The sequence below is a fragment of the Megalobrama amblycephala genome, linkage group LG24 (genome assembly GCF_018812025.1).
Source record: "Megalobrama amblycephala isolate DHTTF-2021 linkage group LG24, ASM1881202v1, whole genome shotgun sequence".
Classification (NCBI taxonomy): Eukaryota; Metazoa; Chordata; class Actinopteri; order Cypriniformes; family Xenocyprididae; genus Megalobrama; species Megalobrama amblycephala.
Window position 1 is genome coordinate 12,026,776 of NC_063067.1, and position 24,617 is coordinate 12,051,392.

Here is a 24,617-nt window from a genome sequence, read left to right on the forward strand (position 1 = left end):
TGCTGTAAACAGGTTAGGCTGTAGGCTACACTTCAGCCAAAATTAATTAATTTAAAAAAGTAACGTACAACGCACCATATGGTAACGGTAACGTAGTTAATTTATTTAAAAAGTAATGCGTTACAGTATTAGTTACTGTCAAAAGTAACTACTAGTAACGCGTTACTGCCCAACACTGCCTATTAGGGATGGGCAATATATCGCATGCGATTCTCACGCGCATTTCGTCAGTAAAGCCGGTTCCCTGATTACCGCTAAATCGCCATCACCTGCTTTCAAATGGAGCGCCATTTAACAGACAGAGCCGTAGTTCACTGATAAGCCACGCAAATATCGCGTTCATTATCGAAGGCGATTCATCTGCGATATGAACGTGATATTGCGTGGCTTATCAGTGAACTACGGCTCTGTCTGTTAAATGGCGCTCCATTTGAAAGCAGGTGATGGCGATTTAGCGGTAATCAGGGAACCGGCTTTACTGACGAAATGCGCGTGAGAATCGCATGCGATATATTGCCCATGCCTACTGCCTATAGGTTCGGATGTTTTGGTAATGGCATTTATTCATGCAAAATAAAAGGCTGATAACTTTCACTTTGTGATTAAGAAGATTGAGTGAATGTAGGTAATAGTTCTGGTGGATGAAGGGCCCCCTCAAGAGGTAAAGCCCAGGGGCCCCTTGTAGTCTTAATGTGGCCCTGCATGTAAACATCCCCTAAGTTTATGCAGCGGGCCACTGGTGTCCCCAATCAAAGTAGCCTACATCCACCACAGGACTTTGCAAGGGGTAAACAACACAATAAAGAAGGCTCTTTAAAATCAACACCATAAATAAGCTACTTGTAGTTGTTTAGTACCCCATTACTCAGATTTTAACTAGGTAAACTAAGTGTGCCCACATTTCCCACGAACTGAATGTCATTAGGAAGTTTTACCATGATTACTTCACACAAAGAATAAATAACAAGCGAAAACAAAAGGCTATATATACTACAGAAACATTCGTTAGATCAATTTTGATGTAAACAAACACCTGCGGACAATCAATGCGGATGCTGGTCAGTAGTGTAGTAAGAGGCGCGCCCCCTAACAGGGGCGGGAGCGCGGGGTGGCGCCTCTGCTGGATTGTCGAGAACGCGCAGGCACGTCTGACAGCGAACAGCAGCAGGTTTTAATGGCATTTGGAGTCTGGAGATCACACGCATGTAGGAATGCAGCGTGCAGGTCGGGTTGTCTTTAAGCAGGGATTGTCAAATCCCAAATCCTTAATGGAGATGTAGTTTTCGCCATGTGTTGCTGCAACCGATGATCCATAAGTAAAATAATTTTTGACACATCGGACTTGACTGAAACATGCATCTCTTTCGGAGTTATTACTATCAAGTCTTTCCCGATCGCTGTTCCAATGAAAAAACACCTCAGATCCGGGGAATCAGCTGGGTAAGTGGACATATAATAAATAATAATAATAATAAAACATGTAGAATTGGTATTCAAGAGAGAGAGAGAGAGAGAGAGAGAGAGAGAGAGAGAGAGAGAGGTTATGAAAACTTATATTATCTGGATATTCCACGAAATAGGTGCTTGTTTGGAAAGGTGTTTTTTTTTTTTTTAAAGATTTGAAACATTCTAGCAAATATTTTAAATGTTAATAAAGTACATTGCCTGTTAACATGTTGCTTTAAAACCTTTCAAATTTTCTTTAAAATGCCAGAAGTCATTTTCATGGAGAAAGAGAAACATTTTTGTTTACTTTAAAAATGGTTTAAGGGAGAATTAAAAAATGTCTATAATACATTAGTAAATGTTGGTGTCTGTTTTTCATCCACACATATATTCACAAAAGGCACCCATTTCTTGAAATAACCCAAACAATATTTCCATTTTTGAATATGTGAATGTGCAATTTTCTCAGAGCATAATATTGACTCTGTATAGCTAATAAAGTTTGTTTGTGAGTCAGGATGTATGTGAAGTGATGATGGCATTGAAACCAATGCCAAATGATGTAAATCCGGAGGCTAAGACAGACACTGAACATGACTCCAAACAGCCGGGGAGAGCAGAGCTTTGCATTGTTGTTGTATATGTTTTTATGTTTACATGTTGTTAAAGGGTTAATCAAGGATGAGTTATTTATAGCGTATTGTTCATTGTCCGTCTTAAGGTTTGTTCCCTTACAGTTTGGAAAAGAATGTGCACAGGAAGACCCACACCACTGTAGACCTTAGTGAACTTTAGTGAACTACAGAGTAAATCTCCTATAATGAGCATTTGTTCCCAAAATGAAGGATCTAAATTCAAAAAGAAACTGATCTCTTTTAGATTACATTCATTTCTGGTTTTGATCACTTGACTTTTATGTCAATATCAAAAAGAAAATACTCAAACATGAGATGAGGAAACGCTGTGTAAACCTCACTGGTGATTTCCCATCTCCATATCACATTAAACATTAGTTAAATTGGATGCACACTTTCACACTTATCCAGTGTCTTCAAATACATGTTCAACAGATGCTCCAATTAGGAAACTGTTCCTGCATTGATGATTGTCAGTTGTCTTTTATATGTCGAGACCCACATATCCCTCTCCTACATTCCAGCAATAAGGGTCGTGACTCAGGATGAATACCTCACGTTGCTCAAGGACCCCCTGAGAAAGAGATAAAGAGGCTTGTTTAAAGAGATATTTATGTCAATGTGCCACAGTCTGCACTCCATCAGGATTGGAATGTTTTTTTTCCCCACCTGAAATTGTGTATATTTTGTCACAAAGTTCAATAAAAAACCACCAAACCTCAGCCTGAAACATCTTAGAGCATTAATCATACTATAATATATTTGTGTCCACCACAAGTGGGATTCACATAAGAGTTTCTAAGATAAATGGCAAATCGTATTTAACGTATTTGTTTTTAAGGCCAATTTAGATTTTAGATTTAGAACTAAATCTTATAAGACTTTGAGTAATGTAAATCTAATTAAATGTATGTTTCACAGCAATGATAACATCTATCTGGAATTATTGGTAATTCGTAGACTCAAAGTCAAGAAATTAAGGCACCTGTCAATAGCATTTCACGATCAGGTGATCTCAGATACTTCCCAGCACCTTCATTAGACTTAGAGTCAATATCCCTGTGTAATTTCCCTTTTGTACTGGAGCATGTGATCCCGTCGGCTGCAGTTTCACTCTACATAGTTTACTCAGTCAACAGAGCCACAGGGTGGAGAGATCTCCACGCTGGCCAACCTTATACAAAGGTAAATCAAGCATGAGGATGCAGTGAACCTGACCACCTGAGAATCATCCAACCATTTTTACTGTCCATTGCTGCAGATAAAAGGAAACCAAGCTGAGAAAAAAACCTGTTTTCAAAACAAATCAGCTTATCCGTATAAAATCTTTTTAAGAAATGATAGATACATTTTGGCACTGTTGACTCAAAGCTGATGCGTTTTCTGTGGGCGTCTGCTGCATTAACTCCCTGGGTGGTGTAGTGTAGTGTAGTGCTTATAGGAATAGTAAAAATTCATCATTTATTCACCTGCATGTTGTTCCAAACCCGTACTTGTCTCATTTAACGGAATGCTATATTAGTTTTGAATGACATCAGAGTGACTAAATTATGATAGAACTATGCTGAAAGGAGCAAGAAAGGCGAAAACCTTATCATAATAACCATGAGCCATTTGCAAGGGGCTGTTCAAGCAGGAGAAAAACAAAAGATTAGTTTTCACAAAACCTATAAAGATGCATTATCAGGACAAGCCCATAAATAGCAGGATATGCTTCTTAATGCTTCACAGAATTAGTCAGCTGATGCTGAGTAACACCTGCCATGGGAACAGAGGCTGACAATGCCTCATAAACCTGAGTTATGAACTCTCTGCCATATGGGCAGAAGGGAATCAGGTGGAATTTGGGCAGTTCAAGACTGTGGAGATTTTCTCTTTGTCCGAACTATGCTAGCAGCATCTCAACTGGTAGCTCAAGTCCTTAGTGGATCAAGTCAGTTCACCTCGTCATCATGGTAACAACCCCGTAGCCGTTTTCCAGTCATGAAAGTACACCTCGCGTCTGTTTGAATGCATCTCGCAAGCTCGCATTTCAAATCGCAGATAAAATCTGACAACAGTGGTATCATAAATTCTCCCTTAAACCAGGCTAAAAATGGGTCAGTTTGAATGATTCATTTTTTAATGTAATTGCATTGGTCATAAATGGGTATGATTTGGTTCTTTCCAACACTCAAAAAAATGAACTTTCACTGTTGTTAGTTTCGCTCAAACCACCCTTGTTCACATTACTTAAAAAACTCATGTAACTACATGAACGTAATTTAACTGTGTTGTTTCTACTAAAAATGAGTGTTGTTAGCTTTACTTAGTAAGTGTTTGTTCAGTCAACTTAACATTGCTGAGTGAAATGCACAAATGAATGTTGACATAACTAACTGGGCAGTGGATCCATAGTTCCCAGCATGCTTTGCAAGGGATTGCATTAGGAGAGTAAATTTAGGGAGTGTTATTTTATGTGTTTTTCAGTAAAGGGAAAGATATTGTTAGTTTATGTTAGTGTTTAATGTTCAGTTATGTTGGACATTTAGAGTAGTTTCTGTAATGTTTTTGAATTTTGTGGTTACCATTATGCAGAAGAGTGTCGCCTTTAGGCTGTGCGCACTCATATACCCATGTTTAGGATGGAATGTGAGTTCAGTGAGTTATTTTTTGAATGCATTTTGTAGAGAAAATAGTTCATTTAATAAGGTAAATTAAGTCAATAAATGTGTTTACCTTGCGTAATAAACAACATTATTAACTAAACTGCACATATAAATATTATGTAACAGTGTTATTTAAATGATTTGTATTTACTCAAAGAAATTTTGTCAGCTTTACTTGAATTTCTTTTGTTCATACAACTAAATTGTTGTTTGTACAAATTACTCAATATAGTTGCGTGGAACCACTTGACACTTCTTTTTAAAGTAAAATGTGTCAAGGTTTTGGGTATTAAACAGAATTAAATTGCATACAAAATTTTTCCATACAATACTAAACATATGCAATATTGAGTTATCAGCAGACTTTTTTTTTTTTTTTTGCATTTCTACACTAATTTTGGGGGGACAGTATGCAGAATGGATTTAAACATTTTAAACAGAGCTGAGAATACTACACTCTGGTTGATAGCTGATAGCAAAATCAAATAGTTTGGCCAAAATATTTAATAAACTTACATGGAAAGAGCATGAGGTGTTTATGGCATTGTGAATGACATGGTTATCCACCTGTACAATGAAATATGATATGATGCATTAAAATCTTATACAGAGGTCACCCTATAGGTCAGACCATTTCAGAATCAATAAATAAATGCATTTGGGCATCTAAATCACTAGTGGTTAACAGCTTACCAATAAATATTTAAACGCAGTTCATCCATTATTCTCTCTTCAGTTTCATCGATGCTCTGATTTTCATCATGTCGAGGAGAGAGAAGCTTTTCTCGTCTCTTAATTGCGGACAGAGATCAGAGCTGCTGGCGATTGTTGTTAGTTAATGGCTGGACAGAGAACCAAAACCCTGAGTGCCTCTTGAGCAGGAATCCCATCAGATATGCATGATTACAACCTGTTCATTCTCAAGTATTTGGTCCAGTTCAGCTGCTTGAAATCACTCGAATGCTTCCTCTTTTTATAGTGTCATTTCAGTGACTTTTATGTTCAATGACATAATGGGCATTAAAGGAATAGTTCTCGCAAAAATGGTCATTATTAGTCTTGTATAGCCACATTGTATCATATATAATAGATATGACCATTATTAAATAATGCCCATATCTACCCCACTGTCTAATGTTTTGCATCTTAGCACATTTGTTAATCAGTCAAGCAAATTTTATTATAAAGACAAAGGCTAAACCTCTGTTCCTCCTCCACCACACAAGCTTATAGAGCCAAAAATTCCTCTTGAATTCCTGTGTGAATTATAATTACATTATCGCTGTTAATTAGTCTTGCTGAGAGGGAGGCAGGTGGCAAAGATCATGTGCAGTGCTAATGTCAAATGCCACACATGGTGGAATTAGTATGGCATGTCTTCTGACATTCTTTAGCCCTGTGCCTTTGTTGTATTGTGTTTTAATACTTTTGGTGCTGTACATGGACAGAATGGCATTTTGCCAGTGACAGATTGATTGAATAATCTCTTTAATACTTTGAAACTAGATTTTTACATGTCGTGACTGGTGCTTGCCTGATGTGCAAAATAGTCTGCTGTTGTGTCAATTCTTATCATTACACTCATTTTTCTCCTCACAGACACCTCTGCCAGAAGCCGTCGATACACAAGACACCATCAAACAGGTATGAAGGTCTTTGAACAATTGCCTGGATTTTGTTGACAAGCCTTAAAGGGACAGCTCACGCAAAAATGAAATTTCTGTCATCATTTTGTTTACATGACACCGTTTTCAACTAAAAACAGAAAACTTTTTATCTGTTTTTGGACCTGAAAATGCAGACTTTTGAAAACGGGTTTCGAAAATGATACCGTTATTGTCTTCGTGTAAACTACAAAAAGGTGAATTTGTGAAAACGGTGACATCCTGCATCTGTATTACATGTTCAGTCTATAGGTGCATAGTTTTTTTTTACAAAGTGACATCGCCAACTACTGGACTGGTATGCGTAATACAGCGTTTTCGCAGATCCATGTGAACAGGGATTGTTTTCACAACACTGTCGTCTGTACGCAAAAAAAACGCAATGGAAAAACTTTTTCCGATTTTAGCACATTGTTGTCGTTTAAACGTACTCTTAGTCATCCTCATGTCATTCCAAACCATTTAACTTTCTTCTGTGGAATACAAAAGGATACATTTTAAACTTTTTCATGCATTTACAATGAATGGAGAATGAAACTTCAAAAAGTAGACACCATAAAAGTATCGTAAAAGCAGCCCATATAACTAATTCACTATAATCCAAGTCTTTTGAAGCCAAATGATAGCTTTATGAGGATTAGACCAACATTTAAGTTGCATTAGTCATATGGATCACTCTTAAAATACTTTTAGACTTACACAGAAGAAAGAGGTTTTGAACGACGTTAGGCTAAATGATAACGGAATTTAAATTTTTAGGCGATCTATCCCTTTAAATAAGCTCCACTATCCACTAGTATGTTCATAGGAATGTGTGGCATTACATATCTCATTAACAGAAAGCATGCTTTTATCTTCACAACTCTGACCTCTGTGTGTTTATAATATCATGCTCACAGAGATTGTAGAGGGTGGTGCTCTGTACAATATTGTTAAGGACATAAAAGGGCCGATGAAATTCTAAATATGGCTCAAGACACAACATGCAAAATATATTACACTTCTTGTGGAGCAAGTTTAGCTTCCCTCCTTACCCAGATGTCACAGGATTCCTTCAGAATGTGCAAAACAGATTCATTTGAAATGCATTTTGTTGTGGTTTTTGACAAACCACCATAATTACTCCTATCAAAATGATCAAAACACATGTCTGTCACACCATTTTGCAATTCACTTGAGTGTCATTTCAAGTGGACTGTAAATGGAATGCCTGTTTTGATCATTAATTTGCAATATTTTGTGCAATTATAATAGCGGTTCATGTTTTCTAACTCAATTTGAAAGTAAAGTAGTATGATTACATACATATTTCACTGCTCCTTCGCAGCTATTTCATTACCCAAGACGGTTCTAGCACTGCAGTGTCACCTCTCTCTGCTCATATGATACATGTCCCTTCGGTATCATCATGTGACCCCCTGAGGGAAAAAGCCACTGTAAATATGTTGTTGTACTGGCTCTGCCTATCTTGAATACAGTAGATCTTCAAAATCTTGATAAACTAGGTCAGTAGCTCTGTATCAACTTCATATAAGTATCAACTAAGTCTTGTTTTTTCATAGGAGATATATAGAACCAAAAGACACAGTTGTTGACAGTGAATGTGGATAGCAGCTCAGATAATTTTATCATTTGAAGAATATAATGAGAAATGTTTGAGTTCAAATTAAATTCTTTGACTTTTGTTTGCAGACTTGGATATCTTAACAAATCTGAGCACATTTTGAGACATTTCTCTCAAACACAAATTCCATGTAAAGTCTATAGGCTAAACCCATTATGCACGCTACACCCAAACCCCACCTTAGTTCATTCAGCCTTATCTACCATTCCTTAAAGCATTGTCAATGATAAGTAGAACTTATTTGGAGGTACATCTGGAAAGCTATTGTTTTTATTATGAGCAGCTGTCTAACTCATTTAAACCTCAAATGAGTCTGTTTTGTGACTTGAAAGCGTACACGTAATTACCATAAACACCTATTTCCTTTGCACACACACCTTTCTGTTCTTCTCTTATGTGATTCTGCATTGAACACAAAAGGGGGACAAGCGATAAACCTGAGAAAATACAGCTGAAATGCCATTCGTTTTCAGCAGATGATTTTAAGCAGACATCTGGGCTTGCATATTTGGGTATTGGTTGTGTCTGATGGAAGAAAAGGCAATATTGCCAAGGATTTGAATGTGGTTTATCAGGGCTCTGGAAGAACGTTTCATCTGTGGAATGCTTTCAGCTCCTGGAGTGTTTTTTTGTGGGCACAAGTGATTCCTGGAGTGTGCTTCTCTGAGCAGAAAGAGAACAAGGAAAGCTGTATTCATCTGAGCCCTCTTATGTTTTCTGGTATTAGTGGGGCTTTTTAAGGCAAGCATCACTATTATTATCATCCATACTTAGGGCATTAAGTGGGGTTTTCTAAATAAGGGTTTATTGTAGATTAACATTAAATGAGAAGAACCTGAAGACTAGAAAGTAAGAGGGTGGGTTTCTTTTGACTTGGACCTGCAAGCAACCCAGAACACCTTAGCAACCAGATAACAATTGGTGCATCACAATCAGCTCTGAGGTCACAAATCAGTATACCGTGTACACAAATTCGGGCACTAGTAAGGACAGTAATGACCCTGGCTCACTACACATTGAGACACCGGCGACATGACAACGTCCTCATTGTACAACATCACTGTTGGTATTTATGAACAACAGCAGAGCTGTTATCTTTCTGACATTATTTTTTAATGTTATTTAAAGGTGCCCTAGAATTAAAAATTGAATTTATCTTGGCATAGTTAAATAACAAGAGTTCATTACATGGAAATGACATACAGTGAGTCTCAAACTCCATTGTTTCCTCCTTCTTATATAAATCTCATTTGTTTAAAAGACCTTCGAAGAACAGGCGAATCTCAACATAACACCGACTGTTACGTAACAGTCGGGGTGTACGCCCCCAATATTTGCATATGCCAGCCCACGTTTCCAACATTATGAAAGGCATTAGACAAGGGCAGAACGTCTGGATCTGTGCAGAGTTGAATCAACAGACTAGGTAAGCAAGCAAGAACAATAGCGAAAAATGGCAGATGGAGCAGTAATAACTGACATGATGTATGATAACATGATATTTTTAGTGATATTTGTAAACTGTCTTTCTAAATGTTTCGTTAGCATGTTGCTAATGTACTGTTAAATGTGGTTAAAGTTACCATCGTTTCTTACTGTATTCACGGAGACAAGTGAATTTTCATTTTTAAACACTTGCAGTCTGTATAATTCATCAACACAACTTCATTCTTTATAAATCTCTCCAACAGTGTAGCATTAGCCGTTAGCCATGGAGCAAAGCCTCAAATTCATTCAGAATCAAATGTAAACAGCCAAATAAATACAATACTCACATAATCCGACGCATGCATGCAGCATGCATGACGAACACTTTGTAAAGATCCATTTTGAGGGTTATATTAGCTGTGTAAACTTTGTTTATGCACTGTTTCAGGCAAGCGCGAGCTCCGTGGGTGGGGAGCGAGAGATTTAAAGGGGCAGCAACCTGAATCTGCGCATTTCTAATTATGCCCCAAAATAGGCAGTTAAAAAAATTAATTAAAAAAAATCTATGGGGTATTTTGAGCTGAAACTTCACAGACACATTCAGGGGACACCTTAGACTTATATTACACCTTGTAAAAAAAAGTTTGATGGCACCTTAAAAGTACATTATGATAAATACTTCGCTTGTTACAAATACGTGCAACATTTCACCCGTAAATAAATGATAAATGTTAGCTAAATTATGTTCATTACCTGTCTAGCGATGTATGTTTATACTGAAATATAATTAAATAATGGTTTGTATTTTAAAAAATATCGTTCACGTGCCATTATGTGTAGTGAGTTGGCTCACCTAATTTTGATGTGCCCTGGTTTTGATGGTGCGTTGTGGGACTTTTTTTTAGGGAGCGAAAGTTTCAGTGCACTGGAAGGATTTCGTGATTAAGACATCAGCCCTTAAAATGGCTAACTCCCTGATCAGTGCCCTGACTACTGAACTACGGCATGGGAGGCGGGCGCGCTAACAAGGGCGTTAAAGATGCAACCTCTAGCATCAGTTGCCAGCATGCCTCTTGAGGCTAGGGGAGTGAGGTTTACACGCACAGCTCTTACTAACTGGCCTCCGTTACACTTACCCTCCTAAACCTCACTCCCATCCGGGTCACGGCACCAAATTTATCAGATCCTACTCGACCCGCTCCGAGCGGGATTCGAACTGGGGTCTCTGGCATGGGATGCGGGCGCACTAACAAGGACACTAAAAACCACAGACTCTAGCGTCAGTCACCAATGCAACTCTTGAGGTTTAAGGGGAGTGAGGTTTACATGCACAGCTTTTACTAGCTGGCCTAGTTGTTTTTTTAAGTATTACTATTTAGGCTTAAATTTAGTTTTATTTGTTTTAGTTTTTATTTATTAATTATTCATTTTAATCAACTTAAACTAAACAAAAACATTTGAAATGTTGCCTTGGCAACTAACTAAAATAACTTTTACCATCTAATATTTTAATTTTGTTTTATTTCAATTAACAAAATTGTTTTTTTATAGTTTTAGTTAACGATAACATTCCTGATAAGTTCATAACCATAATGCATCCTGAATGGCCCCAGTGTTTCTGATATGATTTCTGCCCACCTCTATTGTGAGTGCGGTATGTATTGTACGGAATGGAGCCTTTCCCTCGGCTCACCAAGGTCACACCATCACGACTGCCTCCGCTGTTAACGTCGCCCACAGATGGAAAACACAGCCTGTTTCCTCTCCACACAACAGAGGAGGACAGGTCTGCGTTGCTGCTACTTCAAAAACCCAATGCATGTGGGTGACTAACACTTGTATACAAAGGAAGCACAACCACATCCCCAACAAAACTTTATAGTTGAGGTATTGTGTTAGAAGCTTGCGAAGCTCAGTAGGGTGAGGCTCTGTTGTTTTGTTGAGCAGCTATTCATATTCATACAAACAGGGCTGAACAATAATGGTTCTTTTAGTAGTTCAGGTGGTGTACAGTAGTTTTGGTGTACAGTATTTTTACAAATCACGCCACAAAAATTGAGTCTATTTAGAGCTAGAGCTATTTGAGTCCTGGTTTGAAGACATTTCAGTAGGAAAGTTCACACTGTTTAGATACATCTGTGGTGAAACATTACAATCACACATCTATATTGTACAGTAAGTACTATCATGTTGCCTTTCTACATTGTTTTTGGTGACTGTTTGTATAGCAATCTGACAATGCCACCCTGTGACCTGGCTGTTTGTTTGCAGCTTTTCTGGGATCCTTAGACACACATGAGAGAATCAGAAAAGTATAAAACTCAGACTCATTTGCACACTTTTAGGTTGTCAAACATGAGTGGAACCTGTCCAAAGTTAATGTGATGAATATATATATACTACCTTTCAAAAGTTAGGGGTCAGTAAGATTTTTTTATTATTGTTATTATTTTAAAGAAATCAATACTTTCATTCAGCATGGATACTTGAAATTGATCAAATGTGACAGTAAAGACTTTTACACTGTTACAAATGATTTTAAATGCTGTTCTTTTGAACTTTCTAGTACGGAAGAGGATTAGGGTCAAGCAATAATAAAAAATTAAAACCATCTCGAGATTAAACTCGTTAAATTACGAGAAAAAACTCGTTAAATTTCGAGAAAAAAGTCGAGATAAAATGTTGAGAATAAACTTGTTAAATTACGAGAACAAATTCGTTAAATTTTTTTCTCGTAATTTAACGAGTTTATTCTCAACAATTTATCTCGACTTTTTTCTTGAAATTTAACGACATTTTTCTCATAATTTAACGAATTTTTTCTCGAAATTTTACGACTTTTTTCTCGTAATTTAACGAGTTTATTCTCAACATTTTATCTCGACTTTTTTCTTGAAATTTAACGACATTTTTCTCATAATTTAACGAATTTTTTCTCGAAATTTAACGACTTTTTTCTCGTAATTTAATGACTTTATTCTCAACATTTTATCTCGACTTTTTTCTCGAAATTTAATGAGTTTTTTTCTCGTAATTTAACGAGTTTATTCTCAACATTTTATCTCGACTTTTTTCTCGAAATTTAATGAGTTTTTTCTCGTAATTTAACGAGTTTATTCTCAACATTTTATTTCGACTTTTTTTCTCGAAATTTAACGAGTGTTTTTTCTCGTAATTTAACGAGTTTATTCTCAACATTTTATTTCGACTTTTTTCTCGAAATTTAACAAGTTTTTTCTCGAAATTTAACAACTTTAATCTCGAGATGGTTTTATTTTTTTATTATTGCTTGGCCCTAATCCTCTTCCGTATTCTAGTCATCAAAGAATCCTGAATCATGATTTCCAGACAAATATTAAGTGGCACAACTGTTTTCAACATTGATAATGATAAATGTTTCTTGAGCACCAGATCAACATATTAGAATGATTTCTGAAGGATCATGTGACACTGAAGAGTATTGAGTATTGATGCTAAAAATTCAGCTTTGGTCACAGGAATAAATTACATTTCAAAATAAATTAAAATAGAATATAGTTATTTTAAATTTGAATTAAATTAGAATTTTTGATTAAATAAATGCAGTTTTGCTGACCATGAAAGGCTTATACAGACCCCAAAATTCTGTCATTTTGAACGGCGTATCCACTAAAGTGACCTAAGAAATTCATTTTAAAGGCATTTACACAGCAACATTATGTGAATTAGATAAAGTTAATATTTAGGAGAATGACTGAAGAGTAGCAATGCTTTTTGTTGTCACAGGTATCCTACGATACATCTATTCCCAGGTGTTCAGCAGAGTCAGTGCTCCACAGTGAAGTAATTATTCCCCAGGAGACTGTAGAAAGCTGGGAATAGGCTGCCAGCTACTGTTCCCATCTATACCCTCATCTCCAGGGACAGAATCATGAAGCAGAGATGACAGGGGAGAGATTTACATGCTCAGGGTCTGCAGACACAGTGTCTGGGCACACACTGTGTAAAGTGAGCTAGATGGAGAGCTCTGCAGTGTGTACGTCTCAAAGGATACGGGATAAATGTAGGTTTACCACATGCACTGTGCTGCTTAGTTGAGTAAACTTGGATACTAATTACCAAATGAGTTACATTAACAGGCATTAAAGAGTTAGTTCACCCAAAACTGTCATTAATTATTCACCCTCATGTCGTTCCAAACCCGTAAGACCTTCGTTAATCTTCAGAACACAAATTAAGATATTTTTGATAAAATCCAATGGCTCAGTGAGGCCTCCATTGACAGCAAGATAATTAACACTTTCAATGTCCAGAAAGCAAAAAAACACAAAATAACGACTTTATTCAACAATATCTAATGATGTGCGATTTCAAAACACTGCTTCATGAAGCTTTGAAGCTTCTTTTGTTTCGAATCAGTGGTTCAGATCGTGTATCAAACTGCCAAAGTCGCGTGAACTATTGAAATTTCGAAACACTTATGACGTAACGAAGCCTCGTTTACTGAAATTACGTGACTTTGGCGCTCCGAACCACTGATTCGAAAAAGAAGCAGTGTTTTGAAATCGGCCATCACTAGATATTGTTGAAAAGTCACACAAAAAGTATTCTCATTGCTTTATAATATTAATGTTGAACCACTGTTGTCACATGAACTGTTTTAAATATGTCTAATAGTGTTGTCTTTCTGGCAATGCAGGCCTCACTGAGCCATTGGATTTTATCAAAAATATCTTAATTTGTGTTCTGAAGATGAATGAAGGTCTTACAGGTGTGGAACGACACGAGTGTGAGTAATAAATTACATTATTTTCATTTTTGGGTGAACTAACCCTTTAAGAGAATAATAACTCTGAAATTGCCCCTGGATAATGTGGACTGGAGAACAAGCACATGTTGTATACAGTGCTGTCCTTGTGCACGGTTTAGTGAAGTGGCCTTGTGAGAGCAGAACTGTAGATGTGGCCTCCTTTTGGACTGAAAAGACGGGTCAGCCGATCCCTCATGGGTCAGAAGCCAATTACATCACCGTGACTGACCGACCAGGCCAGGGGCCTCCAAGAAAGGGGCGCACGTCACCGCCCTCAGCAACAACCACAACAAATAAAGTGTGAGAAATGAAGGCGATTTAAGTTCAAGACCTCATCCTGGGACAAACTGTTCTGCAGAGGATACAGAACAAACAAATAAAGGTTCAAACTTTCCAGAAAATCACAAGACTAAGGAATGATAGGGTGGAGCAGAAGCATGTGTCCCAAATCACATACGATCCATCCTAAATAGTATGCAAGATTGGTTTTTGGGATAATATTGCCCACAATGAGTTTGTGACTGTTGTCTTTTGACTTTTCAGTTGTAGAAAAATGGTTAGAAAAGCAATTTTGAGTGCCACAGTGGTGGCGTGTATGATTTGTTATATAGATTAATGCAAATCTAGTCATTATAAATCATAAGGTAATGAATTTAGCTAGATGTTTAGACATTATGCTAGTATGTTTCACAACTTGATACTGTACCTCACTAAATACTAAATACATTACTGTTCAAAAGGTTGGGGTCAGTAAGATTTTTTAAAGAAATTAATACTTTTATTCAGCAAGGATGTATTAAATTGATCAAAAGTGTCAGTTAAGACATTTACAGTGTTACAAAATATTGCTGTTTAAATTTATATGCTGTAAAATCAAAAAATCCTGAAAAAATGTATCATGGTTTCCCCAAAAATATTAAGCAGCACAACTGTTCTCAACATTGATGATAATAATAAATGTTTCTTAAGGACCAAATCAGCATATTAGAATTATTTCTGAAGGATCATTTGACACTGAAGACTGGAGTAATAGAGTGCCTCAGGGATGACGCATTTTTGTAGGCAAAATCCGGAAACGAGTTAGCATTTTAGGACTTCCAGTTCCAACGCCGTAAAGTCTATGGGTTTTTTGAATGGGTTTTTGCTAAATCGCCTGAAATAAGGTCTGTGGTTAACAAAGCCTCTAAATACTTTCACGTTTTGATCTATGACATAAAACACACCAGTTATAACCCACTTGTGATTTTTTAATCTTTTACTGTGTCTTAAAAACGGCGGTTGCTAACAAATTGCTAAAAGGGACTACTTCCTTTGGCGGGGACTTTAGACGTCATCATTAAAAACGGGACATTTGGACAGCATTTCTCATGAAAAAGTGGATAAATATTCATACACAGCGCAGATCATAATCAGCGAGCATGTTTATAAATAAAGTTGTTTTCTAAATAAAGTTTGAGGAAGCTTGGTGGTGGTGACATTGATCCACGACCATGGTGTGCTGTAGTCCGTTTATAGCCTACTGTTAGCCTTTTATATCTGACCACTTTATTTAGGCTTCAAAATCTATAAATGTTGTGTTAACTTGTAAAGATTATCTTGATAGACAAAACGTGCAAGTGTCATAACCCTTTGTTAAACACAGAGCTTATTTTCTGCGATTTTCCAAAAGTCTATGGGAAAAATGCATTGGCTTTCAATCAAGGGAACCCGTGCACTGCTAACTTCCGGGTTGGCCTACAAAAACGCGTCATCCCTGGGGTACTCTATTATGCTGAAAATTCAGCTTTGCCATCACAGGAATTAATGACATTTAATATATATTAAAATAGAAAACATTTATTTTTAAATTGTAGAAATCTTTAACAACACTACTGTTTTTACTGTATTTTTGATCAAATAAATGCATAAAAACTTTTTTTTAACAATCGGTTACACTTTAAGGTGACGTAGTTACATTGTACTTACTCAAATAATAGAGGTATGTTTAGGGTTAGGTTTAGGGTTAGTTACTTGTAATTATGCATAATTTTACTGTTATTACTAGAGTAAGTACCTGTAGTAACGTGTAACTACGCCACCTTAAAATAAAGTTAACAAAAAAAACATTTTTTAATAGTAGTGTATATACTTTTGATTTGGACCAATAAGCAACCACCTAAACCTAACAGGCTAAATACCACACAGAACACCTTAGCAACCACATAGCAATGCCCTAGCAACCCCTCACAGTCACACAACACCTTAGCATCATGACAGCAAGTTTTGTGGCCACCACCACTCTCATTTTCTTCAGTAAATACACAAACAGTTATCAGATTTACTTTGGTTGCTATGCTGTTTTGGCCTCATGCAACAGCTTGAGGCGTTTCGCTTTGAACTTGGAGCTTTTGATGTTCTGAAGCATAAATGTAAAAATTAGGTGTATTTTGGTGTGTGTGATCTCTACTAAAACCACTTCAATCACTCAAGCTTCCTTTCGTTGGTGCAAACCAGCTTGAAACTTGCCTTTTTAGCAGGAAAATCTTCAATATCTCACTTCTAAAGCAAAGCTTGCCATCCCTACTCGTTTGTCTCCACTTCAACAGTTTTTTACAGAGTGTCAATGTGCCGAACCAGTTTTATCACCATGTGATCAGTGAGTTGGTCTTGGCAGGCGTGCAGAAAAAAACGAAGGCTGCGTAGCAACAACGATGGCATGCTTCAGTAGTTCAGTAAACTGTGGCCTCGATCAATGAGGTTGAGTTCTTACACTCCAGTTTTCTCAGTCTGTTTGGGAGTTGGAGCGGGATGCGCCATCTGCGGGGGGTCCAGCAGAGCTAAGGGTGGGAAAGGAGGAGATGTGGAATGAAAACAGAAGTCCTGAAAGGGAGGGATAGATGAAAACAGAGCAAGTTGTTAGAAGGAAAACAGACGAGCAGAGAAACAGCTTTCATACGGGGGAGGAGTGTGAACAGTAGCGATCTTTGGTTGGGTAAATTCAACTCAGCGGAGGAGGTGTTGGAAAAAATGTGGCACATTCTCATCCGCCACTCACCTGTGTTTCTATACAGCTCAAATAATTGTAACAGAAATTCCCTGTATGAATGTAAACACAAGATAAGAGTAAAATGTTCCAGTCTTCCTTTGGAAATAAGGAAACATGAAACCGCAATTGAAACCACAATTTCAGTGCGTTTAACTTACATAATGTGGCATAAATTATGAATATTCAGTGGGAAATAATTAGGGTGGGACATATCCTTTAGGATTTGATGTGATCGTTTGGTTGATTGGGTTGATATTATTGGTTAATAGGATCAAATAATATAATTATAAAGACATTCAGAAAATCATTAAGAAGGTAAATGGTGTCAGTTTTAATTTCACATGTCTTTAATTAAATACTATTCAAAGCAATATTTGAAACATTTATAAAACCTTTAGAAAGGGATGGTGCCTATTTAATGTTAAATAGTATTCAAAGACATTTAAAACATTAAAAAAGTAAAGATATAGCTTAGTGTCACCAAACAAAATGACAAAATAATGACTAAAAATGTTCATTACCTTTTTTACTGTTTCTCTCTGTCAGTTTTTGTCCGACCGAATCTTGAAGGCTGCGCGGGTGGTTTACAGCACTCTGATGGAGCGTAATCCAGGCCTGATAAGAGACAGAAAACACCATCTTAAGACCTACAGGTGCATCTTTCACTTCATATATCATGTGCTTGTGCCTAACATGTTATATTTCTGATTGTGACGGAAATGCATCTAATCATTCCTGGGAAGCCACTTAGCATCCTTTGGAGAAACAAATAAATCAACTTACATGATTCATCCACAAAGATACGCAGATAAATGTGTAACACTTTAAACTCACTACTCCGTTCTCCGGTTTGTCCCACAGACAGTGCTGCAGTGGGAGGGAACTTGTGGATTGGCTAATGAAACTCAATGATTGTTTCCAGTCAAGGAGTCAGGCAGTCGGAATGTGGCAAGTTTTGGTGGATGAGGGCATTCTGTGTCACGGTGAGCATTAACAACAACTTCATTAAATGTCTAATGAAAAAAAATATATATATATGGTATCAGATGGTAACTCTCAATATATTGACTAACTGATAACTAATGTCTCTGTCAAAATCTACAGTGAAACAGGAGTTAAACTTCCATGACAAAGACACACAGTTTTACCGCTTTATGGAGGCAGAGTTTGACCTGAACCACACAACTAACGAGAAAGACTCCAAAGATGATGAACTCCAAGAGAGTTTATCGCTACTAGTACAAATGGGTCCAGATGCTCTTCTGACTATGATACTGCGTAAATGGTAAGACACGAGAAATTGTGCTAAAACAGATTGAAAAATAACATGCGTAAACACAGTTTATATAATATTAGGTTAAGTGTATGATTTTTGTACCATTAGTGTCTTTGGGAGTTTGCTGATTCTGAATTCATTCAGGACTGAAAAGTATCATTAAAATTGTTCAGTTTAATTAACATCTAACTACCCAATATGCATTTAAGGTTACACTTTATTTCGATGGTCCACTTTAGACGCTCTACTAACTATATGTAACCAAAGTCTCTTTCAAGGAAAGTCTGTTCACTTGGCGGCCATATTTGCAACACTTCCAGGCAGCTATTTCGGGCATCCAAGACCAAGCCCTATCTGTTTGAATGGGGGAATAGTGAAATCTCAAAAACTGCTTGGCGAACTCACAATTAAACAAAATACACTGCATTCCAAATGATTATGCAAGAGACAAATCAGTAAGATTTCTGTACAATAAACATTCAGATTTTAGTTTTTCTAAGAAAATGTTTGTTTGTTTATTTATCCATGTCTTTTTAGATAACTGGTATCAATCTCAGACAAAATAAATTGCCAGATCTATGGAAACCCTACTTAGAGGTTGTTCCACATTATTAAGCAAGTCACAGTTCTCATGCAATATGGGGAGGAAGAAAGATCTTTCTGAAGATGGAAACCATGAAATGGTGCAATGTTGTGCAAAAGGCATGAAAACAACTAATATTGTGTGAAACTGAATGGAGATTATCAAATTATCATAAGATTTGTGAGTGATTTAGAGCACAGCAGAACTCGGTCAGATAAAGGCTTATTGAGGAAAGTTCCTGTCAAAAAATTTAATTGTATTAAAAGGGCAGCTATAAAAAAAGCCAGTGTTGAGCAACAAACAGGTATGCTGGTGCCTCTGGAGTCTCAAGAAGCTCTCCATGCAGGCTGGCAGTTGTGCTTAAAGATGCATTTCAGCCACTCCAAACCAAACCTCACAAAGAGAAACATTTATCTGACCGAGTTCTGCTGTGCTCTAAATCACTCACAAATCTTATGATAATTTGATAATCTCCATTCAGTTTCACACAATATTAGTTGTTTTCATGCCTTTTGCACAACATTGCACCATTTCATGCTTTTCATCTTCAGAAAGATCTTTCTTCCTCCCCATATTGCATGAGAACTGTGACTTGCTTAATAATGTGGAACAACCTCTAAGTAGGGTTTCCATAGATCTGGCAAATCATTTTGTCTGAGATTGATACCAGTTATCTAAAAAGACATGGATAAATAAACAAACAAACATTTTTATTTTTTAACTTAGAAAAACTAAAATCTGAATGTTTATTGTACTGAAATCTTACTTATATGTCAATTGCATAATAATTTGGAACGCAGTGTATTTTAATTCAGCAATGAAATCTGACATGAACTGTCCCATAAATGTTGTTTCTTATCCTCAAGTACCGTTAAAAAGGCTTATTTTTCAAGATAGACGAGCCAATGCGCATTTGCAGTCCTAAGCGGGAGCAAAGTCCCTTTCAAGGAAAGTCTGTTCACTCGGCGGCCATATTTGCAACGCCTCCGGGCAGCTATTTCGTGCATCCAAGATCAAGTCCTATCTATTTGAATGGGGGAATCGTGAAATCTCAAAAACTGCCTGGCGAACTCACAATTAAATAACATATTTCACATCAGCAACAAAATCTGACATGAACCGTCCCATAAATGTTGTTTCTTATGCTCCTATAGCATTAAAAAAGTTTATTTTTCAGGCTAGACGAGCCAATGTGCATGTGCAGTCCTAAGCGTGAGTCTCAGGTTTCTATGGGAACCGGAGCCTCTAACATCAGCTGCAGTGACGCAATGACTTTATCAATCAGCGATTGGCTTTTTTAAATTAGAACGCAGGATGTATTCCGCCATATTGCGCGTTGCAGTTTCTCCCATTCATAACTAACAGGACTGAACCGTCTTTCTATATCTATAGTCTTTGATGTAGCTTTGCAACTACATGTCAACTAACTCTCATTAGAGTATTAGGGATAAGGGTTAGGGTTCTGGTTAGTAGAAAAAAGTGGACATGTAGTTGCAAAGTTACTTATAGTTAGTAGAATGTCTAAAGTGGACCATTGAAATAAAGTGTTACCGCATTTAATGTATCACCATTAGCTTAGCAACATGCTAATGTCAGACTCCTTTAAAAATCAATAGCAAATTAGGTTTCCCATGCCAAATTTGTGACAGTTATAGTTGTTTCTACATATTAAGCTGGGATAGGAGAATTTTAGTAGACAGACTTCATGTTTAATCTCTATTATAAACAGCATAAGATTTCTGTGTGTGTAATAATCTGTGTGTCCATGTCTTTAGCCCAAACCAGAGAACTCCAGATGATCTGGAAGTTATTTATGAAGAACTTCTGCACGTCAAAGCTGTGGCCCACTTGTCTACATCTGTGAGTCAACACTCTCTGACACCCGTCATGTTTGTTTGTGCCACAAATCTTGATTCAGCCCTCATTTCTTTTATCCTGCACTCTTTCTTGTAGGTTCGGAAGGAGCTGGCAGCAGTGCTGGTTTTTGAAAGCCATGCCAAGGCGGGAACAGTCTGTGAGTGTGAAAGCAATGATGACATTACATTAGTGGTGGGCGGGATGAAGGAACGCTGCTAATATTGAATTAGCGCATAGCCAGAGTAAAAATGAGCAGCAAACTTCCTGTTTAGGCACCATGGCAGACAGCATGAGAATGAGATGATTAAATCATTTTATTGTGTAATTCCCTTGTTACGTGATGAATTGGATGATTGGCATCCTAATATCAGCAAACTGAGAGACAAAGGAAAAACTGAAAGCACTTACAGCACGTCTGGCGTCAACGCAGCAGTCATTCATGCATAGTGAATAGCACGAGTAGGAAGCAGAGACACTGATGATTATCTAATAAGGTCATTTATTCACACTTTTTACATCTGTCAAGTTTCATAAGCTCATATTATTGTAGATTATTAGGGCCTTAGGACCGGTGGTGCGAGGACCCTATTGTAATTGCTCAGTCAATTATTCTTCTTCTCCGAAATGAATTGCATTTTTGAGGGCATAAACATGCTCAAACTCATGAAACTTTGCACACGTGTCAGAAGTGGTGAGAATTTCCGTCAGATATGGGTTTCTGAAATAGGTGTGGCAAAATGGCTCGATAGCACCTCCTACAAAATTTCAATTAAGTGCCTTTAGTGATACGTTTCACGTACAAGTATGAAATTCGGTAGACACATGTAACAGCCCAATACCTACAAAAACCCAACAGGGAGTGAGATATTTTCTCTGCAAAATGTTTGCAATTTTTGCCATATCCAGACGTACCTTAACGAACTCCTCCTAGAGCTTTAATCAGAAAAACGTCACATTTGGTCAGTCTAATCTAAAGGCGCTTGCGACGTTAAATTGCGAAGATCTTGAGTTTTCGCTGAAGGGCGTGTCCGTGGCGGCCTGACAAAGTTTAATGTTTCGCCATGAAACAGGAAGTTTGTTGTAACTCAGGCATGCAGTGTCCGATCTGCCCCAAACTTCACATGTTTTATTAGAGTCATAGCCTGAAGACATCTACATGCCAATATTCAGTTACAGTCATAGCGCCACCTGCTGGCAACAGGAGACGTCATGTTTTACACTGTGATTAACTCCTCGTAGAGATTTAACCAGATCAAAATCATATTTGGTCAGTCTAATCTTAAGGCCTTAATAATATTAACTTGCAAAGATCTTGGGTTTTCGCTGAAGGGCGTGTCCATGGCAGCCTGACAAAGTCTGATGTTTCGCCATGAAAGATGAAGCTGTTGTAACTCAGGCATAAAGTGTCTGCCCCAAACTTCACATGTGTGATAAGAGTCCTGGCCTGAAGACATCTATATGCCAATATTTAGTTAGTCATAGCGTCACCTGCTGGCAACAGGAAATGGCACTGTAATTCACTGCCAGAAACACCTCTGTATATGCCATGAAGTACCAAACATGCTAGAAACATGTTAATTCATGCAACACTTGGCTAAGTGCTAATGCGATTAACGCCACGAAACAGGAAGTTGTTGTAACTCAGGCATACAATGTCCGATCTGCTCCAAACTTCACATGTTTGATAATAGTCCTGGCCTGAAGACATCTATTTGGCAATATTCAGTAATAGTCAAAGCACCACCTGCTGGCAGCAGGAACTGTGGTGCATCAAAATTATTTTGCCATATTTCTCCTCTATTTATCCACTTAAATGAATATCTCTCACTTAGGGCTGGGCGATATATCGCATGCGATTCTCACACGCATTTCGTCAGTAAAGCCGGTTCCCTGATTACCGCTAAATCGTCATCACCTGCTTTCAAATGGAGCGCCTTTTAATAGACAGAGCCGTAGTTCACTGATAAGCCACGCAAAATCGCGTTCAGTTTTCCTAAGGCCACCAGGTGGCGGTAAGCCCGGGTGCGAGGGCCCTTTCATCGCTGCTTGCAGCTTTAATTTTATTTGGAATAATTTTTTAATGCTTCCGGGTGTGGAATGACATAAGGGCGAGTAATTAATGACAGAATTTTCATTTTTGGGTGGTCTAACCCTTTAAGTTCAATATTGTTATTAAAAAGAGTTTGTCTAAAATGTTGAGGGGAAATGATCTATTAACATGTTTAAACTCGGTTAGTCCGATCAAGCTTAGTTGCAACTCTGGCTAAGTTTGTGTTTAAAAATACAATGTAATGTGTTTGTGTTTATGTTAGTGTTCAGTCAGGGGGACAAAGGGACTTCCTGGTACATCATCTGGAGAGGCTCTGTTAATGTCATCACACACGGCAAGGTAGAGCCATTTAACTTCAACTGAGTAACCTTTAGAAGTCATTGAGTTTAAATATAGATACTTACATTGTTTGAAGGAAATTCATACTGTTCCACTTAAGGAAAGATGATTTTGTGTATGTGCGTCACACAGGGCTTGGTGACCACGCTTCATGAGGGAGACGACTTTGGGCAGTTGGCCTTGGTGAACGACGCCCCTCGTTCTGCCACAATCATCCTAAGAGAAGACAACTGCCACTTCCTGCGGGTGGACAAGCAGGACTTTATACGTATCCTTAAGGTAGGTTTTGTGTGCATAGCCTAGCATCTGCAAGTGTGGATGTGTATCTATGGTAGTCTATAACCTGAATTTAACTGCAGGATGTCGAGGCCAACACTGTCCGCCTGGAGGAACATGGTAAAGTCGTCCTGGTCCTTGAGAAGAGCTCGGCGCAGGAGTCCACCTATCAGGGAGGATCAGCAAGCAGCAACAAGTAAATGATTCTTGTCAATTTTTGTACTAAATTACACATTACACCGTTCAAAACTTTGAGGTCAGTAAGATTTTTTAATGTTTTTGAACATTAAGAAGTCTCTTATGCTCACCAAGGTTGCATTTATTTGATCAAAAATACAGTAAAACAATAATATTGTGAAATATTAAAATTTAATTTATTCCTGTGATGACAAACCTGAATTTTCAGCATCATTACCCTTCAGTATCACATGATCCTTTGAAATCTTTCTAAAATGCTGATTTGGGGCTCAAGTAAAATTTTGTATTATTATTATCAATGTTGAAAACAGTTGTGCTGCTTAATATTTTTGTTTCAGGATTTTTTATGAATAGAAAGTTCAAAAGAACAGCATTTATCTGAAATATAAATCTTTTGTAACATTATAAATGTCTTTACTGTCACTTTTGATCAATTTAATGCATGCTTGCTGAATAAAAGTATTAACTTATTTTAAAAAAAGTATTTAAAAAAAGTATATCCATATTTTAGCCCAAGCCAGAGGCCATTTTAACATAAAAAATAACATTTCAGCTCACGCAGATGATTTAATAAAAACAATTACTTACTAATTTGAACTGCGTTCATTTAATTTATGAGAATATCTCCTGCGCACAGCATTAAGCCCATTTTAGAACGCATGTGAGTTAATTAAATCAGGCAATTAGAATGCATCTTCATAAACCATTTATATAAAATCATCTAGTGAAACAAGCCCTGAATAATAAATATCCAGAATAGGTAAAGCTCTTCACATTTG

General features: G+C 37.3%; 1 protein-coding gene and 1 long non-coding RNA gene across 5 annotated transcripts in view; one reads left to right on the top strand and one right to left on the bottom strand.

The window, feature by feature from the left end:
* Positions 1–24,617, top strand: part of rapgef3 (Rap guanine nucleotide exchange factor (GEF) 3) — a 49,486-nt gene that overhangs the window by 12,355 nt on the left and 12,514 nt on the right. For 3 of the 4 annotated variants that reach the window (XR_007182919.1, XM_048177801.1, XM_048177800.1), the window contains exons 3-11: positions 6,329–6,373; positions 17,806–17,912; positions 18,121–18,242; positions 18,364–18,544; positions 20,894–20,978; positions 21,072–21,132; positions 23,288–23,364; positions 23,497–23,643; positions 23,724–23,836. Coding sequence is in view for 3 of the 4 variants with exons in the window: in XM_048177801.1 (XP_048033758.1) it covers positions 6,329–6,373; positions 17,806–17,912; positions 18,121–18,242; positions 18,364–18,544; positions 20,894–20,978; positions 21,072–21,132; positions 23,288–23,364; positions 23,497–23,643; positions 23,724–23,836 (938 nt within the window). In the remaining variant the exon portion in view is untranslated. Of the gene's footprint in view, positions 1–1,109; positions 1,441–6,328; positions 6,374–17,805; positions 17,913–18,120; positions 18,243–18,363; positions 18,545–20,893; positions 20,979–21,071; positions 21,133–23,287; positions 23,365–23,496; positions 23,644–23,723; positions 23,837–24,617 lie in introns of those variants that run through there. The other variant, XM_048177802.1, reaches the window with a different exon arrangement.
* LOC125259850 lies at positions 16,667–23,807 on the bottom strand. Its single transcript, XR_007182920.1, has 4 exons — positions 23,708–23,807; positions 23,430–23,604; positions 17,781–17,874; positions 16,667–17,050 (listed from the first exon to the last, which is right to left on the bottom strand). It is a non-coding gene; the product is annotated as an uncharacterized LOC125259850 (long non-coding RNA).